At 42.4% G+C, this 21,018-nt stretch overlaps 1 protein-coding gene across 3 annotated transcripts; it reads left to right on the top strand.

The window, feature by feature from the left end:
- The first annotated feature begins 1,117 nt into the window (after nucleotides 1-1,117).
- Nucleotides 1,118-20,974, top strand: c9orf72 (C9orf72-SMCR8 complex subunit). 3 transcript variants are annotated; one of them, XM_066720759.1, is made up of 10 exons: nucleotides 1,118-1,214; nucleotides 4,475-4,979; nucleotides 10,153-10,248; nucleotides 10,759-10,823; nucleotides 13,016-13,088; nucleotides 13,935-14,051; nucleotides 16,770-17,005; nucleotides 18,143-18,200; nucleotides 18,648-18,757; nucleotides 19,936-20,974. In XM_066720759.1, the coding sequence occupies exons 2-10, from the start codon at nucleotides 4,536-4,538 to the stop codon at nucleotides 20,120-20,122; spliced, it is 1,386 nt and encodes a 461-aa protein (XP_066576856.1). In that variant the 5' UTR covers nucleotides 1,118-1,214; nucleotides 4,475-4,535; the 3' UTR covers nucleotides 20,123-20,974. The 3 variants fall into 3 exon arrangements, with proteins under 3 accessions (XP_066576856.1, XP_066576858.1, XP_066576857.1); XM_066720761.1 differs by having other exon boundaries at nucleotides 19,940-20,107; XM_066720760.1 differs by lacking the exon at nucleotides 1,118-1,214 and adding an exon at nucleotides 1,251-1,336.
- The last annotated feature ends 44 nt before the right edge of the window (nucleotides 20,975-21,018 follow it).

Here is a 21,018-nt window from a genome sequence, read left to right as displayed (position 1 = left end):
GTGTATCGTATTGGAATTTTATATTTTGAGTTAAATGTCTCTTTTTTAAATGTTTTTTTTTTATCATCAGGCTGAAACTTCTTAAATGGTCAAATTACATTGGCCAGACAATATCAATGATTCAAGGTTATACTGATATCTAAGGAATATGCTATATTGTTTGGACTTTTGTACTGACACATAATCAACATCTTTAGCACAAGAAAATGGCTACTTGTTTATTTAGTCATTCAAAAGTGTTTTGGTTTGTCCACATTTTCACCACAATACATAAAACAAAGAACAGGCTAGACAGTTACAAATAATGAAAAGCAGCTGGCAATAATAAAAAGCAAACCATATTCGTTTACACATTGGTACATGAATACCATTAGAGAACATTCTTAATTAATTCTATAAGGATGTAAAGTAAGTGAAAATGAATCCCAAAAAAACAGATCTCATTTAAGAATTTAGACATTAGCCTACTTGGACAACTTGAAATCTTATTCCTGATTAAAGTGCCAGTACAAAATGTAACCAGGAAAACCCTCAGTACGATGATCCCATAATAAGAGTTAATAGCATTGCTTCCCTACTTCAGTTTCACTTATGAATTCACAGCCTTAATAAAGAGGAAATGCAACTACAGCAATGCACCAAGCAAAAAAGGGACACACAAAAAAAAAAACACACCAGTAGGTTGGTTATGAGCATCAAGTATGTCCAGCTAGTCGTGCATTAGGCTCATATTCTGATATTAAAGGCTAGAATGTCAATGTGGGGGTTTGTTTTAATGTTCCAGGACAGATAAACATATATATATATATATATATATATATATATATATATATATATATATATATATTTTTTTTTTTTTTTTTTTTTTTTTTTTCACTTTAAAACCCTGTTTTATTCTCAATCTAATGTCAATCCCTCCCTTTTGACACAGTTTAACAACTCCCTAATACACATCTGACAGTGCAGGGAGTGAAGGAAATACTTAGATTTGCTTTTATATATTACATACATTGTTAACAAATTGTAAAAATAAATAAATAAATAAATAAATATGCAAAACTATATATTTTGCACCTGTAGAGGGCAGTGTAGGCTTTATTATATTTTTAATTTCACAACATGTCCTGTCTTTCTTTCTGTTGTTGACCAACGAGTTCAGGAAGTGCGGACGGCAGAGGGCTGCTGTGCGGATGCGGGGCTGGACAGCGTGGAAAGTAAGTGTGAACGATTTCGTTTTCTCGTTTTCACGTGTCACGGGTTAAATGTACTAATACGGATCCAGTGGAGAGGTCTGTGTGTGTGTTTGTGCAGCCCCTTGATATTTCCACAATACCGGGTAAGAAACCTGGATGCATATGATTTCAGATGTCATTAAGTGGCAGTTATGTCGAGTCTGGATCATCGCTGAGCTCTAGCTACACGACTGAACTAGGCGTGTGTTAGATCTAAGAAATTAAGTAGACACAGTCACAACAGGGATCTCTGGTTACAATACTGTGGTTTGTACAATAGATTGGAGAAAACGGTTTTGTATTTACTTGCGGAGTGTGACGTTACCCGATGTTTACTTTCAGAGTGTGACGTTACCGGATGTTTCCTTGCGGAGTGTGACGTTACCGGATGTTTCCTTGCGGAGTGTGACGTTCCATTCAGTCGCATGTCCTTTTAAATATGATCTTGATATAATAATATACAAATGTACATTAGCTGTGTAAACAGATGTACAGTGCCTATATATGTGACTGAGTAGCTGAGACATTTTTATCCCATGTGATTCAATATAAATATAGTAGGATCGTTATTACTTTTATAATTAATTCCACAATGTATAATACACAATCAAATAACAGATTGAATCTTGAATCTTGGTTAACTGTGTTTGATGGTGTTATTTAATTTTTACTATCAAGCAAATTGGTATGTGTCTTCAGAGACTTGGTGCACTATGGCTGATTTTTATTTTATTTTAAAAAAATGGTTAGGGTGGGACATATACAGCAACTGGTTGCAAGTACCATATTATAATATGTAAAATACTGCACATCTGTAAAGTGTACTAGGAAAAACAACTAGCTACAGTGATCTGACAAATCCAGGACACATAATACTGCAGTAAACGTGATGCCTATTTTAAAGCAATGTTTGAATACAAAATATCAATGTTCCAGCATACAGAGATTTTGGAAACATGTTGACAAATTGCTGGTAATGAAATGTTGGTGATGAATTGCTGTCCAGTACTAAATGTGGGGGATACATTTTCCAGGATACTTATATTTCCAATAAAACACAAATTCAGACCTCTTTACATTTACATTAGATTTGCCCTTTCAGTCCTTAATCTTTACAGAGGTGTTGTACCCTGTTCACCTGCCAAGATCCTTCTCTGTCTCCTGCTTCCGTTATTCTCTTCTACTCAGTGCTCTGGACCTTCGCTATATTACATATTATCTCCATGCTATAGAAAACTCGGGAACAACAGCTTACAGTTCAGCCGAAGCACTGACTTGAGCAACTTCAGCAGTACAGGGATTAGGTAAAAAATACTGTAATTTGCCTGAGATTTCCCAATGCTTTTGCCAAGTAAGAGATTTTATAGTTAACATGACTAAGAAGGTCACACTAGAGGAATGTGGGATATAGGAGTTCTTAAAATGCCCATATTCAAATAATGGAATATTAAAGATTATGTAAATCCATATTCAACTAATGCCACACTTTGTAAGGCTGAGTGATGAGGTAAATATGATCAATTTATGAAATAAAGTGTTGTTGACTGGCTGACCCCCCCCCCCCCCCACACACACACACACACACACACACACACACACACACTTTGCTTATGCAGTTTCTGTTATTTGAGGAAAGCCAATGTAATAATAAATAATATTGTAATAATAAATTGAATTTTGTCAGTGAAGATTGAGAGGGATGTTGTAGCCCTTGTTAGACACTGTGGTGTTTATGTATTTTCATATGGAGTGCCGAGAGAGATTTAGATATTTACTACAGATATTCTATATTTATTTTTTTAAACTGCACATTCTCTCAGGGACTACATTACTGCTCATAAAATTTGAAATTCAACAGTACCCTTTGCTCTCTGCGTAATGGAATGGTAACAGTGCCGTTTCAGAAACCATCGCTGCAGTTTTCAGTGGGATTACCGACTAAACATTTTCATATCTCCAAAAACAAAAAGCCATATCGTTTGGTTGGTTAAGTAGAGTGTGATTGAGCACACTCCTAATTTCCTGAGAGTGGAGTTAAAAACAGTTCAGCTAGCGCCTGTGCGTTAGAAGTCGAGCTCTGGACGGTAATAATATGATAATCCCTAGAAGGAGGACTTCCCTGGGTTCATTCATTCTGTGACAGTTGGCAAATTGGAATGAACTCGGGGACCACTGGAAGAGATTCATGTCACTACAGGTTGTAAGTATTAATTGTACAGGGAGCTGCTTTCCCATGTAACGTGAAAACATGTTTAATCAAAGTCCACTTTGATTCAGTGTTAATGAACAGAAGTTGAATGGACATTGTGTTTAATTGTGTATTACAGGGACTGAATGAAAATTATTGGAGGTTTTTCAACCCAATTGCACTATTCTTACTGTTTTCAGGACTTTTGTTTCCTTTTATCTTAGTTATTAAGTATGATGTACATAACATTTTACCAGGAATTCCCTGTCTAAGACAATAGAGTTGAAATGGGGAGAAGGGTATTCCTAATTGTACAAGATTGTTGACCTAGCTGTTTCACTCCCCTCACCTCAGATGGCAATTTCTCTAGTTAATCTCATCCAGGTTTGCATCTCCTGGGGGCTCCTTTAAACATTTGCTATATTAAAAAATGCAATTATTACAATTAACACTTCTCTGAACACTTCTGAACCAAAGCTCATGAGAGCTTTGAGAGCCCATATGAACAACTTTCACTTTGATTGCCTCTGGGTATTATGCAGCAAAACCTGGATTGTTACCCTTGCGTTAGAGTCTGCAATAGAGGGATAAAGATGTTCTCTATTATATTTGCAAGGAGGAGTTTGTGATTCATTTAAAAGAGGCAGTATCAAAATTTTTCATGAATGCTTGTGTGCCAACGTTAGTAATTTAAGTGCTGTTTTAATTCTGTGCATCACAAATGTAAATGTTTATAGTCTGTTAGTCATTGCATCTCTTATGCTCTGTGCCCAGGGATTATTATGCTGGCTACATGTCAAAGTATCATATTAAAAGCTTTACAGCCGAGTTATAGCTAATGATTTAAAATTGTATTGGCATCCCTGATATGTAAAATATCACTGTGTTTTCATGCGTTCGGGATGGTCTGACCTATAAGGGTATTGATAGCATTCTGTGGTTTCGGTCCAGTTTGATGGGACTGTGCCACACTGGTTGTGTTGGAACATGTTGTGTCTGTTTACGTAATGAAGGGCAAGCCTGTTCACCAAGATCACCTGTTCTCTCTCTGCAGGGTGAATGTGGTGGGGGGTGGCACTCTGTCCCAGTCAGAGAACAACAGAATCCGTTGAGGGATGTCGTCTGGCTGCCCGCCACAGTCCCCAGCTGTGGCTAAAACCGAGATCCCCTTGGAAGGGGAGTCGCCGTTGCTGGCCGCCACCTTCGCCTACTGGGACAACATCCTGGGCCCGAGGGTGCGCCACATCTGGGCCCCGAAATCGGAGCAGCTGCTCCTCAGTGACGGCGAGATCACCTTCCTGGCCAACCACACCCTGAACGGGGAGATCCTGCGCAGCGCCGAGTGTGGGGCTGTGGACGTCAAGTTCTTCGTGCTGGCCGAGAAGGGCGTCATCATCGTGTCGCTGATCTTTGACGGGGACCTGAAGGGGGACAAGAACACGTGCGCCCTGTCCATCATCCTTCCGCAGTCTGAGCTCAGCTTCTACCTGCCCCTGCACACGGTCTGCGTGGAGAGGCTGACACACATCATTCGCAAGGGCAGGATATGGATGCAGAAGGTTGGTCTCCTCCTCCGCCGACCTCCTGTTCTCGTTCGACAGTGTCTACTGGTGTAACACCCCGAGTTTCTGACAAAGCCTTTCTGACAACATGCACAGGGCCTCAGAAATGCGTGTCGTTGAGCGATTTGTGTTTTATTTCATACTGTGACGCCCACGGCAAGAAAATAAACTGTTGTATCGGACAACAGACCTGCACACTCAGCTGAGGATCCCCAACTGACTTCTGTCTTAAACACAGTCAGATGGAGACTTAGCCTGGGTTCGAAATAGCAATATCTAGGCTAAAGGCATTTTCTACAGACAGAGTGGAGGATTTTACAGGTTGAGCCACTCAGGGGGTCCTTTATTGCTATTTATTTAGTAGTTATTTTACTGTGGTAAGCTGGTGCATTCGAAATACTTTGTTCCATGTCTTTTTGATTCTTTTTATCAGTAAAATTTGATCATTGTACTGGTCTCTGGTCACTTCCACTGGATTAGTTGCTGTTTAAGACAAGAAATATCATAAATAAACGCCACCTGTTGTCCTAGTATGTGGATAAATGAGTTCGGATACTCGAAGAACAGGATCGATGGTATCGCGTTGACAGGAGCTGTAAATCAAGTTCAGGGCAGAGAGCCCCCCGATGACTTCGTAAATTGGGATCTCGTGTGTTTACTACGAGATGCTGTCATTTTCCAGGCAGCCGTTTCCCAACAGTCACCGCTGTGCTGGGAATTGAAAAGGCGCGCCGGTGCAGTACCCTCCCAGGCCCTGGCATTACAAAAAATAATAATTCAGAGACTGTGTAAACCCGCTCATTATTTGGTTTTGAGCTCCCGGTGGTATTCGCTGTCCTCGGGAGTTCTCCAGCGGTGCAGAAAAGCCAGCCTAAAAGAACGGGAGAGCAGCACTGCTTGGAATTAAAAATTAGGCTTCTCTTCAGGGACCAAATGTGCTGCAATAGATTAATGGTCTGTCATGATGCGCTAACCTTTCCTTTACCCAGAGAAATGGGTTTGGATCCCGGCCAAGATGGAAAATGAATAAAATGCTGCCAATTTAGCCCTGCATCACCGCGACTCGGCGGATGCCCCTGCATTTGTTTAGTTTATTTTGCTTTAAGTTGGGAGAAGTCACACATCCGCCAGCAATTAAAATGGACATGACACCTGCTCGGCAAAATAAAATGGGTGATTTACAGCCGGGTCCTCTCCTACACGGAAGGCTGTCTGCAGAGTGGTCAGAGTTAGGGGCAAAGCTAGTCGGGCAAATGCGTTTCATAGGGAGTGGAGGACTCTGTAGGAAGATTGAGTGACTTGGGCAGGGGTCCAGGGAAAGGCAAAAGCACCTCATGAAACTTCTTAGATGTTACTAAGGAGTTTAAGTCTTTGTAGTGCGGAGATTGTAGACCTGGGATGAACACAGTTGACGTTCTTTTGTAATTGAATAGTTTATTTGTGCCTAAGTGTCAACAAATTGAATGTTACTGTATTGAGAATCTAGATATAAATATAATATATACATTTGTTGCTGATTTTATGTGTTGTTGTCTGTTCCTCCGATAATAAACATTCGATCACAAAATATAATATATACCAGGGGTGTCAAAGTCATTTAGCCTTGGTGGCCATTTCTGACAACACCTTAGTGTCGAGGGCCATTTAATGATAACAGGAAGAAAAAAACAACAACATCTGTATTGTGTGTATAATTGCATACTGTTATACAATCTTAAAATAACTAATAATTAGGAAGTATAACACCTCTTAGTGAAGTCTTATTTTCCACACATAGTGGTATAAATAGATTTTACCTTTCAAAACTTCTGTCCTGACACCTGGCTCTTCTTCCCCCTCACTAGTTTTGGGATATCAGGTGAGATATCAGAGCAGTGGCAACACGCAGTATTGCAGACAGATGCTCATCTGCGAGCCTTGACCTGTGTTTCGATTTGTTCATTGTGGAAAAGAGCTGTTTGCAAATGTAAGTGCTTCGAAAAAGGCTCAGCATTTTGGCAAAAAGCTCTGTTAGCTTTGGGAAGTCATTTGTTGGGATGTTTTGGTAAAAGTCTTGCAATGGCATTGCAGAGAACTTATCTCTGAGATTCTCCTGGCTCTGCAAATCAAATCTCCATCTGAAGATCACCAGGACTATCGTGATATCTGCACTGAATGGATTAGCAAATAACTGAAATATCTCCCGGTGTGACTGGAAGTCTAAGAAGCGATGTTCATATTCTTTTAACAAGTCTGACAGTTTTGCACTGTAATGCATGTAGCTTTCTTTCTGAAATGCATCTTTGTGCATTTCAAGAACCTCTCAGCAGGAGGGGTTTCAATCCCACAAATTCATCTTTGCTTTAAAAGCACTTATTTCCACTTGCATTCTTGTGACAACCTGTTTGGGTCCTTGAAGTTTCCTATTTAAAATGTTCATTTGCTCAGTAAGATCGTCAAGGAAAGCAAGGTCCATCAGCCAACGAGGATCTTCAAGCTCTTCAAGTGCTTTGCCTTTCCCACTCATGAAATTCTGAATAACCTGACACAAATTAAAGAACTGCTTCAAAACTGTGCCGCGACTCAGACAGCGTATTTGTGAGAAGTACTGTGATGACAGCTCAGCTAACAGAGCCCAAAACTGGCGGTGCTGCAAAGCTCGGCTACAAATGAAATTCACACACTTAACAGTGGTGCTCATTGCGTTGCCTAATTCGGCTACCTTTCCACACAGTGATTCTTGGTGGATGATACAATGCAAGAATATGGGCTCGTATATGTTGAGCTCCTTGCATCTCTCTCTCACTCTCCCAGTTAGGCCATTTATTCTACCTGTCGTTGATGGCGCTCCATCGGTGGTGACACCAGCAAGTTTTTCCTATGGCAGCCCAGCCATCTCCAGGGCTTCATTTAGTTTGTGGAAAATGTCGTTTCCAGTGGTTGTGTCACCCATGCTTGCTAAAGATAAAAGTTCCTCACGAATGTAAAAATCCTGCGTAACCCCTCTGACAAAAATAGCAAGCTGGGCTGTATCGACTACATCCGTGCTCTCGTCCAGAGCATCTGAGAAGGCACGGAACATGCCCGCTTTCTTAGGAAGTTGTGATTTTATGTCTTTAGCCATGTCGGTTATGTGTTCCACAACCGTATTTCTTGGCAAACTTATATTTGCAAAACTCTCCTTCTTTTCCAGGCACACAGCCTTTCAAAGTGTATCTTTCTAATGTCTGCTTCACAGAAACCACATCTATTTCGCATCTATATGGGGGTGGGGGGTAAAGTCTGAATGAAGGCAATAGTCCCCTCTCTGGAGGCCTGTGGAACTGCCACTCAGCTTCCAACAAGGCCGACTTCATCTCTGCCTTCGCCCCCCACCACTCTCTGGATTTCCTCGGTCTCACCGAGACTTGGATCTCCCCTGAGAACTCAACCACCCCTGCCGACCTATACTCTCTATTTGTCCTGTCCCACTCCCCCCGTCTTACCAGGCGGGGAGGAGGAACAGGGCTGCTGCTTTCCACTTCTCTCCTCTTCTCTGTCCCCCCCTCTCTCTCCTCTATCGCGACTAAAAGCTTTGAATTTCATGCAGTGGAAATCACCTCTCCCTCTCTGCTCTTCCTTCTAGTTCTCTACCGTCCACCCGGTCCACAAGAAGTCTTACTTCCAATCACTCTTTGAATCCTCTGTCAACAACCCTTGCAAACTCTTCTCCACCTTCTCCTCCCTGTTCGCCCCCCCTCCCCCTCCTCCTCCCTCGTCTCTCACTGCAGATGATTTTGCCTCCTTCTTCTCCTGCAAGATCACAGACATCCACAAACTCTTCAACAGTCCCCCTTCCTTTCCAATCCTGCCCAAGTCTCCCACCAACCAAGTTTCCTTTTCTTCATTCTCGCCTCTCTCAGATGCTGAAGTTTCCTCTCTCCTCCTATGTCACAAACCTACAACGTGTGCCCTGGACTCTCTCCCTTCTCGCCTCCTCCAAGCGACCACTCCTGATCTTCTCCCCTTCATCTCCTCCCTCCTCAACTCCTCACTCCTCTCTGGTTGTTTCCCCTCTGCATTTAAACAAGCTGCTGTCCCACTCTTCAAGAAACCAACCCTTGACCCCACCTCTCCTCAGAACTACCGCCCTGTCTCCCTACTCGCCTTCCTCTCAAAGACTCTCAAGCGGGCGGTCCATCGTCAGCTCTCTGACTTTCTGTCCCAACACTCACTCCTCGATCCTCTGCACTCTGGCTTCCGCACAGCTCACTCCACCGCTCAGCTGTGCTCGGGCGCCTCCCTCTCCTCAGTCCTCATCCTCCTTGACCTCTCCGCAGCATTTGACACTGTCAATCACTCCATCTTCCTCTCCTGCCTCGCTGACCTTGGACTCTCTGGGACTGCTCTCACCTGGTTCTCCTCCTACCTCAGTGACCGGTCCTAACAAGTGACATGGCGAGGCTCCTCATCCACCCCCCAACCTCTCCTCACAGGCGTTCCCCAAGGCTCCGTCCTGGGCCCCCTCCTGTTCTCTCTCTACACTCGCTCCCTGGGACCCCTTATCACATCCTATGGTTTCTCTTACCATTTTTACGCAGATGATGCCCAGATCTTCCTGTCTTTTCCCTCCCCTGACCTCCTCATCCCCTCTCGCATCATTTCCTGCTTGTCTTCTCATCCCTGGCCCCTAAGTGGTGGAACAACCTTCCCACTGAAGTCAAAACAGCAGAGTCCTTGACCTCCTTCCGGCGCTTACTCAAGACACATCTTTTCAGACAGTACTTGCAATTTAGTCATTTAATCTCCTGTAAGATTGCACTTTACAACGTTGTGTGTACTACTTGCCTTGCTTTACTGGTACTCGTACTGTTATTTTGATTTCCCCTATGCTCCCTCTCCCTCGGCTCTTAACTGTGACTTAACATCTTGACTGCACTCATCAGCTTTTACAATCCAGGATGTAAGACCCCATATATTGTTTACTGTATGTCTCCTATACACTTATGTAAACTGTGAATCTGTAAAATGTATTATGCCTTGAACTGCACTGTATAATTGCACTTTGTATGTCGCTTATATTTTTTAAGTCACCCTGGACAAGTGCGTCTGCTAAGAAAGAAGTAATAATAATAATAATCATAATTTCATCAAGGGGTTTTGCCTCACATTTACATATGTCTTAAGCATTTTTTGTTTTTCTGTCACACAGGGGTACAGCATTATAAATGTTCTCACCACTGAAATCGTTCCTATAATGACCCTTCTGTCTTCCATGAAGTCGCACAGCGTACCAGAGCATATCGACGTAAGTTTGTGTCTGTTTGTTCGTGGCCTGCAACTTTGCCAAACTGTGTACCAAGAATCGTTGGATATAAGAGGTGGATTAATATGCACTGCCTGTGAGTGTTTGTTTAATAAAACATTGCAGCCGTGTTAAATGTGTTTACTTCCCAACATGTCTGCCCACGGGCCGTTCTCTGGGGTAATGAAGGAATTCAAAGATTATTATGTGTTAATCTCCTCTGCCTCATTTCCATTCTCGTGTGTGACTTCCTGGTGATTGTACTTGATTAAAGCTCATTGAGTTGAATTACAGGAGGCATAGAAATATAGTTGCTTAAAAGGAGCTTTGACAACTCTGAGCTTTCCAGATCGTCTCCTTGTAACAAAACGGTGATTCGACTTGGTCTGTTTACCGGACAGCTGTAGTTTTCTATTTTATTTTAATTGAGTGTCATAAAAGGATTGTGTGGCTCGTGTTGATCTGTATTTGTGTATTTGACCTGTAAGCAAAGATCAGTGTTTTATTTTGCAGATCAAGGACACTGTGCTCAACGATGATGATATTGGAGATAGTTGTCATGAAGATTTCCTTCACAAGTAAGCTCTTAAATTTACTTTTATTAAACCTTAGCTCCCGTCAGACCCATCTTTTTTCCCCACTTTCTGTTTTGTTGTTGCCTAAACCTCACACAATGCCATCAGTGCTCACATGAAGGAGCTCGGGATCTTTCAAATGAATCCTATTCATGACAGCTCAGAATACACCCATTACAATGTGTATTTTCAGGCTCAAAATCCACACAAATATAGCATTCCTATTAAATATATTGCCTGGTTCTAATTTGTAAAGTGGCTGCGGAGCTACACCGGTCCTGGTAATAAAGTGCTCTACAATACAGGAAAACCTATTTCTGTGACTAACCATTGATTAATGTGAATATATTTAGCAAAACATGCTTTGGAATATATAAATAACTTTTTGTTACTCTTCCTAAATAGAGAATGGACATTTGCCCCCACAAAAATAAAACTGTATCCAGTTTTTGATGGTTAAAAAACAACACACACAACCTTTACAGCAGTAATCCCTGCTTTGAGGCAGTGTGTTCTGTAGACAGATGGCTCGTGGGAATGCAGGAGCTCCAGAGTTCTGCCTAAGTGGCTTAGCACAGTCGAGGTGTTAAGCTTGCAGCACTGGATCCACAGTTTAAGATTTAAACTGCAGGCCCACTGCGCCTGCTGCCCCTGTGATAAACTCACTCTCTCTCCGCTCAGCTTTTGTGGCGCTGCAGCAAGCGGCACTCTCCTGCTAATCTGCAAGAGTGTGATGTGCTCCTCTTGCTAAGTAAGCAGTGCAAAGGGGAGTTATATATATATATACACTCACCTAAAGGATTATTAGGAACACCTGTTCAATTTCTCATTAATGCAATTATCTAACCAACCAATCACATGGCAGTTGCTTCAATGCATTTAGGGGTGTGGTCCTGGTCAAGACAATCTCCTGAACTCCAAACTGAATGTCTGAATGGGAAAGAAAGGTGATTTAAGCAATTCTGAGCGTGGCATGGTTGTTGGTGCCAGACGGGCCGGTCTGAGTATTTCACAATCTGCTCAGTTTCTGGGATTTTCACGCACAACCATTTCTAGGGTTTACAAAGAATGGTGTGAAAAGGGAAAAACATCCAGTATGCGGCAGTCCTGTGGGCGAAAATGCCTTGTTGATGCTAGAGGTCAGAGGAGAATGGGCCGACTGATTCAAGCTGATAGAAGAGCAACTTCGACTGAAATAAGCACTCGTTACAACCGAGGTATGCAGCAAAGCATTTGTGAAGCCACAACACGTACAACCTTGAGGCGGATGGGCTACAACAGCAGAAGACCCCACCGGGTACCACTCATCTCCACTACAAATAGGAAAAAGAGGCTACAATTTGCTCAAGCTCACCAAAATTGGACAGTTGAAGACTGGAAAAATGTTGCCTGGTCTGATGGTAGAGTCCGAATTTGGCGTAAACAGAATGAGAACATGGATCCATCATGCCTTGTTACCACTGTGCAGGCTGGTGGTGGTGGTGTAATGGTGTGGGGGATGTTTTCTTGGCACACTTTAGGCCCCTTAGTGCCAATTGGGCATCGTGCCACGGCCTACCTGAGCATTGTTTCTGACCATGTCCATCCCTTTATGACCACCATGTACCCATCCTCTGATGGCTACTTCCAGCAGGATAATGCACCATGTCACAAAGGTCGAATCATTTCAAATTGGTTTCTTGAACATGACAATGAGTTCACTGTACTAAACTGGCCCCCACAGTCACCAGATCTCAACCCAATAGAGCATCTTTGGGATGTGGTGGAACGGGAGCTTCGTGCCCTGGATGTGCATCCCACAAATCTCCATCAACTGCAAGATGCTATCCTATCAATATGGGCCAACATTTCTAAAGAATGCTTTCAGCACCTTGTTGAATCAATGCCACGTAGAATTAAGGCAGTTCTGAAGGTGAAAGGGGGTCAAACACAGTATTAGTATGGTGTTCCTAATAATCCTTTAGGTGACACAAAAGGGCTTTATGGTACACGGTGAATAGAGACATGCATTTGAAGAACAGAGGGGGAAAATGTGCATATAGGAAATTATGTCACAGCCCCTGCCCGGGCACTCGAAGAGAGTGTATTGAGTTGTAACTGACAAGTGCATGATGCTGGTGTTTTTCTCCGCAGTTTTCTTTTTTCTTGTGTGATTTCTTTTATTGCCTCTCTGTGTGTTTGCTTGATTACCACAGGGCGATTAGCTCTCACTTGCAAACGTGCGGCTGCTCTATGGTGGTGGGGAGCAATCCAGAGAAGGTGAACAAGGTACTGGTAAAATCCTGCCGCCTCACACTACATTCAGATTAGTAAGAGCGAATCATCTCTCTTTCATTGAACTTTGAAAGCAAAATGTATTTGTTTATTCCATTTACTGCATTCATCCGTTGTTTGTCTTTGCAAACTTCACTAAGTTCATCGACAATTAAAAACATATCTGTGGTGGCTAAAATGATTACATCACCATCATGGCCGCCGAGGCATGGGTGACCACCGATGTCCCAAGGACGGGCTGCAGCATCTCCTCGGATTTCAATCGACGACTGAAAATGCTGACAAACTGCTTGAAAGAGAGGCACCTTGTAATTGTGCGTCACTTCAAAGGTGAATCCAAAGCGAATATGTTTGCAGAAATGTATTTGCACTGTTAACACTCTTAAAGTGGCATTGACAGCCAGCCAGAGGGCCCTGGGTTGAAATTAATATTCTTCCCAGAATGCACCACCACCATGATGTTCTGCTTTTCCTGAGAAACGAAGAGTTTACTCGCATTTGGCCATGGCAGGAAATGAAAGCCTGCACCCTGTTCTCTGAAGCGGCTCAGACTAGAGCCATTCATCTTCTGCTCTGAATTATATTGTTTTCCAAGATAAACTTTGCTCCCGACTCGAGTCCTTGTGCGTTGTGGCCGTCAGCCTCGTTTGGGGCCGAGACGGATGGAGTCAATAAGTGGATAATATAGCAGAACTTTACCTTTGGAGCAGTTCGGCGGATATGAATTGTGACAATAGAAAATGCTTATCTGTTATTATTCATTCCTCTGTATTTCGCATTTCCAGCCATCAAACGATAGAGCTTATTGTTTTATACTAAATTTTTCCCCCCCTTTTCCAGATTGTTCGAACTCTTGCTCTCTTCCTCACTCCGTCAGAGAGAAAGTGCTCCAGACTGTGCCGGGCCGAGTCTTCCTTCAGATACGACACTGGGCTCTTTGTTCAGGGCCTGCTGAAGGTATGCACTGTGTTTACCTCAACCGCCACTCATTCCAGTCTCCAGAGAGTGTGTGATGGTCTGTCCTAATTATAGAAGTGTGTGGGGAGGGAGGGAGGGCAACGAGGGCGTGATTGATGGGTTTGTCGATGCTCAAGCACCCATTTTTATTAATATAGCTGCGGGAAACCCTTAAACAAGGTATCAGTAGTCTTTCACTTCAAAGCTGGCCAGCAAATGTCTTGAAATGTGAATCTACTTCAACAAAACTGTCTTAGTCCCTTGTTCGGTGTAAGCTTTTCTCTAGCTATAGGAGGGCTTCCTCAGAAGCTGTTTAAATTTCAGGTGTGGTCCTGCACTACAGCCCTGCTGGCAGATATAAAAAACAAATAATAATAATTCATTGTGTTCCTGTGAGTGTTCCCCCTCTGAACTTTAAAGTGTATTAAATGTTCATTGCAACGCGGTTGGTTGAGCTCTGTTTGTTTGTTTTATTGGCTTTGCATGACTAAAATAAGCCTGTGCCTGTGATTTATGTTGAAACGGGCTGATACATTTGCAGGAAATATGCCCTCTGTTCACCGTCCAGACCACAAATCTGCACGTTTCAGAGCAGAGTCAATACTTTAAACCTGTCGGAGAGGAAAACTAAATTTAAAAGCTGTTATGAATTACAGGGAGGCAAAAACTTTAAGCCTGTTCTCTCCATAGCTTTCTGCTTAGACCCATAAAGCAGGTATTGATTCGCAATTTCCTTTGACCATTCAGTAATAATAGTGACATGAAGCAGTAATGAGGCAATGAGGATATTTCAATCTTGCCCAATAGTAGTTGCTAATCCTTGGTCTTTATGTGTATTTTTTATCTCTCTTTCAATGTTTGCTTTATTACCTATTGCATTGGTGTATTTGTTTTGGCTTGCTGTTCAGTCAGACTAATGCCGATTTGCAGTCGCTAGCCTTCTGATGTGTCTTCAGTCCTGCTACGCTTTTGGTACAATTTAATTTTTTGGACTGAGGGCAAGGGGCTGTTTGCTGAAGTTCAAGAACTGACTCAAGGTTGAATTTCATATCTTGTGTTCTGGTGGCCTTTGATTAATCCTGCCTTTGAAGCTACACCCTTGATTAACAGTTTAAAAAAAAGGTAGGCTCTGTTCCTCCCATTAAATGGAGCCAATTACCCAGGAGAGAAGATGAAAAGCTTTCTCCCGCGCAGCCGGGACTGCACTCTGTACCTGTCAGCACAAGCCGCAGTGTCCCCGAGTTTCTATTAATCAGATTTCCACGTTCGGTTGCGGAAGCTTTGTCCCGTTTCCATCGGCCACCGAGAGCAAACGGAAAGCAAATTGAAAGCAGAGGCTGTTTGTTTCCCGAGACCCTGGAGGTGTTTCTAAGCAGTTTTAATTGAGACTCTTGGCTGCTCGGGTTTTCAGTTTGTACCAGAGAAATCGCTGCGGTCTTAGAGGGTGGAAATGTCACCACATGCTTTATTAGGCCTGGTGGCTGTTTCTGTTCAGATAGCGTGGTATATAAAAAGTAGTTTATATAGTTCCCTCTCTAGGTTATATAGTGTTATGTTATATCGTTAATTACCTGCAGAGCTCTATACAGTTACATTTAAAAAAATCCTTTCATTCTTTCTTTTTTCTATTTATTTTGGGAAGCTCTGTGATGGTAGCCAGACTTCCCCTCCTGCCAAGGAAAAGTTTGGCAGAGTCAAATTGGACCCAGAAAAGATAGTTGAAATCTGTTAGCTCCGCTCGATGTCAGTGGCAGAAGGGAGAAATGGATTTCAAACCCAAATTGATTAAGCACTTCCAGTTTTTTCCTGTAACTGGAATCGTAAGCAGCTTCAGAAAGCATGAACTGCATCCATGCAAAGTTAAACGATTAATTCATTTTTATCTCTGTTTTCAAAACAACGATCTCATCTGGTATCGGAGCAGGAGAGGTTTCTATATTCTCGCATGCGTGATCTTCACCATTTGTCTTTCATTTTCCTCAGTGGTAGCTCTGAATATAATTTTTGGAAAATGCTGACATTTTTATGCTAGAACACAAACAATGTGCAGAATGTGTTTTGTTTGTTTGTTTTTTAAGGACAGCCATGAAGGTTTTGATTTATGCTTACCATTATGTTTTTTTTGTCTGGATTATAATTTCGGGGAAAAAAGTGCAAGTACAACACCTCAAGATTTATCGATCGAGCCGTGCGCACACATGATATGAACTCACATCTCATCTAACATGTAACGTATTGGAGAATAAAAGCACGCTGTGGCACTTTTTGGAAAGCTCGGTGAGCCTGCAGCTGTTGGATGGGTAAACTTTGTTCCTTTCTTTCGGTATTTAGAAATGTATGGAGTCATCTTCCCACACACACTTTTTTTTATATAGTGTTTCATTTACTAAGAGATTTAGTATTCATAGGGGACTTCTCTTCCCTGGAACAGCAGGTTTTAAAGCAGTCTCTTCCCAGGGTGCCTGCCACAGTAACACAGCAGTCAGAGCTGAACACGAAGCAGGAGCGGGTCCTCTGGTTTGATCGTAGTTAGGTAGTGGTGTCAGAATTAATCTGGCAATTCCAGTAATTACTCACATGACCTCATATCATTAAACCGAAAACCTGCGTTCTTCCTTTCTTAACTTCAGATTTCAGTTCATGTTAAGAGTGAGTGATGGGGTGGGGTTATATCACGTTACATCTCTGCTGCATTGAGCATTTCCGTGTCTCTCCTAGGACGGGACGGGCAGTTTCGTGCTCCCGTTTCGCCAGGTGCTGTACTCCCCGTACCCCACCACGCACATCGACGTGGACGTCAACACGGTGAAGCAGATGCCTCCTTGCCACGAACACATGTACAACCAGCGGCGCTACATGCGCTCCGAGCTCTCGGCCCTCTGGAAGGCGACCACGGAGGAAGAAATCGCCCCGGACACCATCATACTGGCAGACGAGACGTTCACGCCGGATCTGTACGTACTCAGACATTTCGAATGGCGAGTTTGTGCTCCAGGATTACATATTGAGGAGATAAAAATACAAATAGTCCTTTTCTACCGAGACCTAGAGGTGGGGATCACCAAAACGTAGGGACTGCGGAGTGAGATATTAGGATTGTGCTGTCATGGCAGAGAACAGCACTATTTATGCCTCTCACGTGTGCTGTGATATTTTCCCTCAGGCTATATCTGTGAATGGCTTTTCTAATCGGGAGATGAACTGTACGCATTTTACTTTCAGCTCATACAGTGATGTTGACTCCGCAGAATATGGCGATCTGTAGGGAGCCAAGGAGGCCGCGTCTCCCAAGTTTTGTTCAAACCAATTCTGCTCATGATACATGTGGATTGAAGTGTGACTTTTTTAAGTTCCCTTGCTTAGGCAGCAGGGAATTTGAGTCCCTTTATCTGTAATTTCAGTTTCCAAATGCTAGGAAACACTTCACTGAAACTTCCCTTGGCTAAAATGTCATTGGGTAATCTTGATGTCTGCTTTTAACTTATGTCAACCTCGGACAGATTTCTGCTCAGTTCTGATCTCCCCACAGGGGGAGGGTGAAAACAGCATCTATCAATAACTGTGACCTGCCCCTTGCAAAAACTTTTATTTTCCCACAGTAGATCAGTATCACAGTCCAAGTGCAACCTTCAGTTTATTTGGTGTGTCTTATAATAAATCAGTCAAAATTTGTATATTTTTTGTGGATATCTCACTTCATCCTTCTGTGGATTTGTTTTGTGTGGACATACCCTATAAACACACAATCGAGCTTTATTAAATGCTGAATTGGGTGTCAGACTCAATACAGGAGGTGATTAGTGGCTACTACAGGAGCCAAGTGCTTTAATTGATCTAATATTTTGAATAACTGGGCAATTTTCGAACACAATTCTTCAAGCTTCAGCATGTGGAATATAACTGTGAACCAAGTGCGTCTTTTCACTCATTAGTAAAAGACCTGGCCGTTTGTAAAGTGTTTCCTGCTGAGAAATAATGATATCAGTGGATTGAGAAAATGAGTCTTCAGGTCTGGAGTTCCACACTTCCGATGTGCAGCATTGGCGTAGTTATACAGCAAGGTGATTTTTTTTTCTCCCTTGACTTCACAGGAATATTTTTCAAGATGTCATGCATAAGGACACACTGGTGAAATCATTTTTAGATCAAGTAAGTTTAAATGTCCAGTAATTGCATCCATGTGATGTTTTTGCATGATTTATATTGACATTCCATGTTTTCTAATTAGTATTGGGAAGGGATGTTAAACACGTGTAATTGGTAAAGGTCTGAAACAGCTGAGTGTTAGAAACCCTTCAAAAACATAAAATGCAAAGATTACCATACAGTGTGACTTCATGCTTTCACATAAAAAAATGAAACAAACCATCTTTATGCTTGATTGACCCTATATTGAGTTGTTAGGATTCAATTAAGCAATTAAGAGCTCAGTTCCAGCAGGTCAGGGGGTATTCCAGGACGGCTTTGGGAATCCCTGCAGTACAGTATGATACAATGTTATGGGATGCAATAATCCATTCATACTCAAGTGGTACCCAAAGAAGAGTCGTACCGTGACTTGGTTGTTGACAGACGTATTTATTTGTTCTTTCACAGGTGTTTCAGCTCAAGCCGGGCCTGTCCCTCAGAAGCACGTTTCTTGCTCAGTTCATGCTCATCCTTCACAGGAAAGCACTGACGTTGCTTAAATACATAGAGGATGAAACGTGAGTACTCCAACAGTGCAGACTGTGTTCAGTGCAGTCCTTCATTTTGGGATCTGCTTAGTCATTGTGGAGGTGTGCAGGATCGGGGGATTGATTTATTGCCTTTCTCAGTAGTATAGAGAAGACCAGGTCTGGAGATGACTGAGACCTTTGGAGGACAACAGTTGAAAATAAATCCGATACGAGTCCTCGTTTCCCGTTTTAAAGATTCGCACTTTGGTATTGTACTCTTCCTGATCTGCTCCGAGAAAAATAAACCCCCTTGATAATCGTAGATCGTAATGGTTTGCAGACTCCTGTGTCACTGGATGAGTTCGGTAAACTGGTTATCCTACAATGCTGGATTTGCCCCTTCATTTGACCTGCTCTCTCACTGGCGTGTATCAGAGACTTCCTCCCAGCTCTCTCTCACCCATCTTATTATTTAGAGTTTAGAAAATCAAATGACTCGAATCATTTAATCAGGAAATCGGAAACACGATGAAACCAGTTTCTGTAAACTAATCTACTGTAGATGACAACGACAGGGTGTCAGAACGTGGGTTTGAAGCCAGCACTGCTTCCAGCACTTCCTGTAAATTAAGCCATAATTATTATTTTCCTTATTGCTTTCCGTTCCATGCGCTGTTGCCGAACGGACATTTCGTAATTAGGCTGTCAGTGGTTTTGGTCCTGCTCGTGACAGAAAACTCCCTCAGTTAATGGCACTGTTTGTCAATGTCTTCATGGAAATATAAAACTGCAGGAACAGAGGAGAAAGGCAGCTCGGTGTACAGATGGTTCACTTCAGACAATTCTGGAAAGAAAACACAAAACAGCCTGGCATTTCTTTTTTGCATGTGTGCCATCAACTAGCAAATATCACACAATGACACAAAATAGACCCAATTTGACAGCTTAACGCTCCAGTGGGAAAAGGTGCAGCCGTGTATTGTGTTGGAAATAATTCTGAAACTAAATAATGTTTAATTAGAACATAAATCCGTACTTATAATCGTAATATGTTCCACTTGAATGAAGAATTAATGAAGAAATTAATTTGGATTACTGTGAGAAAAGATGATTTACAGCTTAAATCAGGGCCCAGAAAAGGGAAACAAAAGTCCGTGATACATACTGCGACACCCGTTTCACACCCTGGGCTCCTCACAGATGAATCCTGTTCTTAACCCCCGCAGACAGAAGGGGAAGAAGCCGTTCAAGTCCCTGCGCAGCCTGAAGACCGATCTGGACCTGACCGCCGAGGGGGACCTGAACATCGTCATGGCCCTGGCCGAGAAGCTCAAGGCCGGCCTGCACTCCTTCGTGTTCGGGAAGCCCTTCTACACCAGCGTGCAGGAGAGAGACGTCCTCATGAGCTTCTGAGCCAGGCGCGTCCCCCGTCGGCCCGGTCCTCGGCCAGAGATTGCCCGCCCTTTGCTTTGAGCACCGGGTCATGCGTTCCCCCTTCCTGGCTGTCATTTTTCTCCCCCTTCTCTTTGTATAGCGCTGAGATCTCACAACAGTGGTGACGTATATTATGCCTAAGATACATTATCAACTTTAAAATAATCAGAACAAAATCTTATTTTAGCCATAATGGCTGTCCAAAATCTAATTTACATAAATGAAAAAGGTTACAATAACATTTCCCTTATTTGGCACATCACAAAAACGTGATACTTCGCAGCAGTATTGAAGTTTAAAGTGTGAACTTCCTTGACTCAAGCCTGTGATGGGGGGGTGAATGTTTTGTGTCACTTGTGAATTGCACACCTGCGCAGCTTAGCCATGTGAATTGTTTTCTCAGAATGAGATGAATGTGTTGAAATCATTTGGGGTTTTATCACTGTATAGCAGTGAGTGTGTTAATGTGGCTGTTGTGTAAAGAGAGATGATTTCTTTAGTTGTCAATCTGCTTTTAAGACTGTAAATTATGTTTTAAACTAATCTATGAATTGAATTACTGACTACTTAATATGTGCAATTGAACCTACCCTAAGACTGAAGGTGCTCACAAATCTTGCTTATTGCTGATGTTAAATTGTCTTAAACTAATTTGCTACAGATATTACAAGACTGAATAATATGCACTGCTTAGTGTGTGCCTATATTTAGTTTAATGAAACACTGTACTCCAGTTTTCAGTCTGCATTCCTGCTTTCTGAATCAATACAAAAACATGTTTTACTATGTATACACTGTGAAGAAAAAATTTAATAAAGTGTTGTAATCTCACATTTTAACCCAGTTTTAATCAAGCCTATCTGGGCACAGCTATT

Source organism: Amia ocellicauda, chromosome 13 (genome assembly GCF_036373705.1).
Source record: "Amia ocellicauda isolate fAmiCal2 chromosome 13, fAmiCal2.hap1, whole genome shotgun sequence".
In the NCBI taxonomy this organism is placed as follows: Eukaryota; Metazoa; Chordata; class Actinopteri; order Amiiformes; family Amiidae; genus Amia; species Amia ocellicauda.
The sequence above is the reverse complement of the archived record's forward strand: the minus strand, read 5'-3'. Positions and strand labels throughout refer to the sequence as shown.

Excerpts from the sequence above, each read along its gene's own strand:
- c9orf72 (XM_066720759.1), top strand. The coding sequence starts at position 4,536 with ATGTCGTCTGGCTGCCCGCCACAGTCCCCAGCTGTGGCTAAAACCGAG. Across the intron at positions 4,980-10,152 it reads GCAGGATATGGATGCAGAAG|GGGTACAGCATTATAAATGT; the intron begins GTTGGTCTCCTC and ends TCTGTCACACAG. Across the intron at positions 18,758-19,935 it reads AAATACATAGAGGATGAAAC|ACAGAAGGGGAAGAAGCCGT; the intron begins GTGAGTACTCCA and ends TAACCCCCGCAG.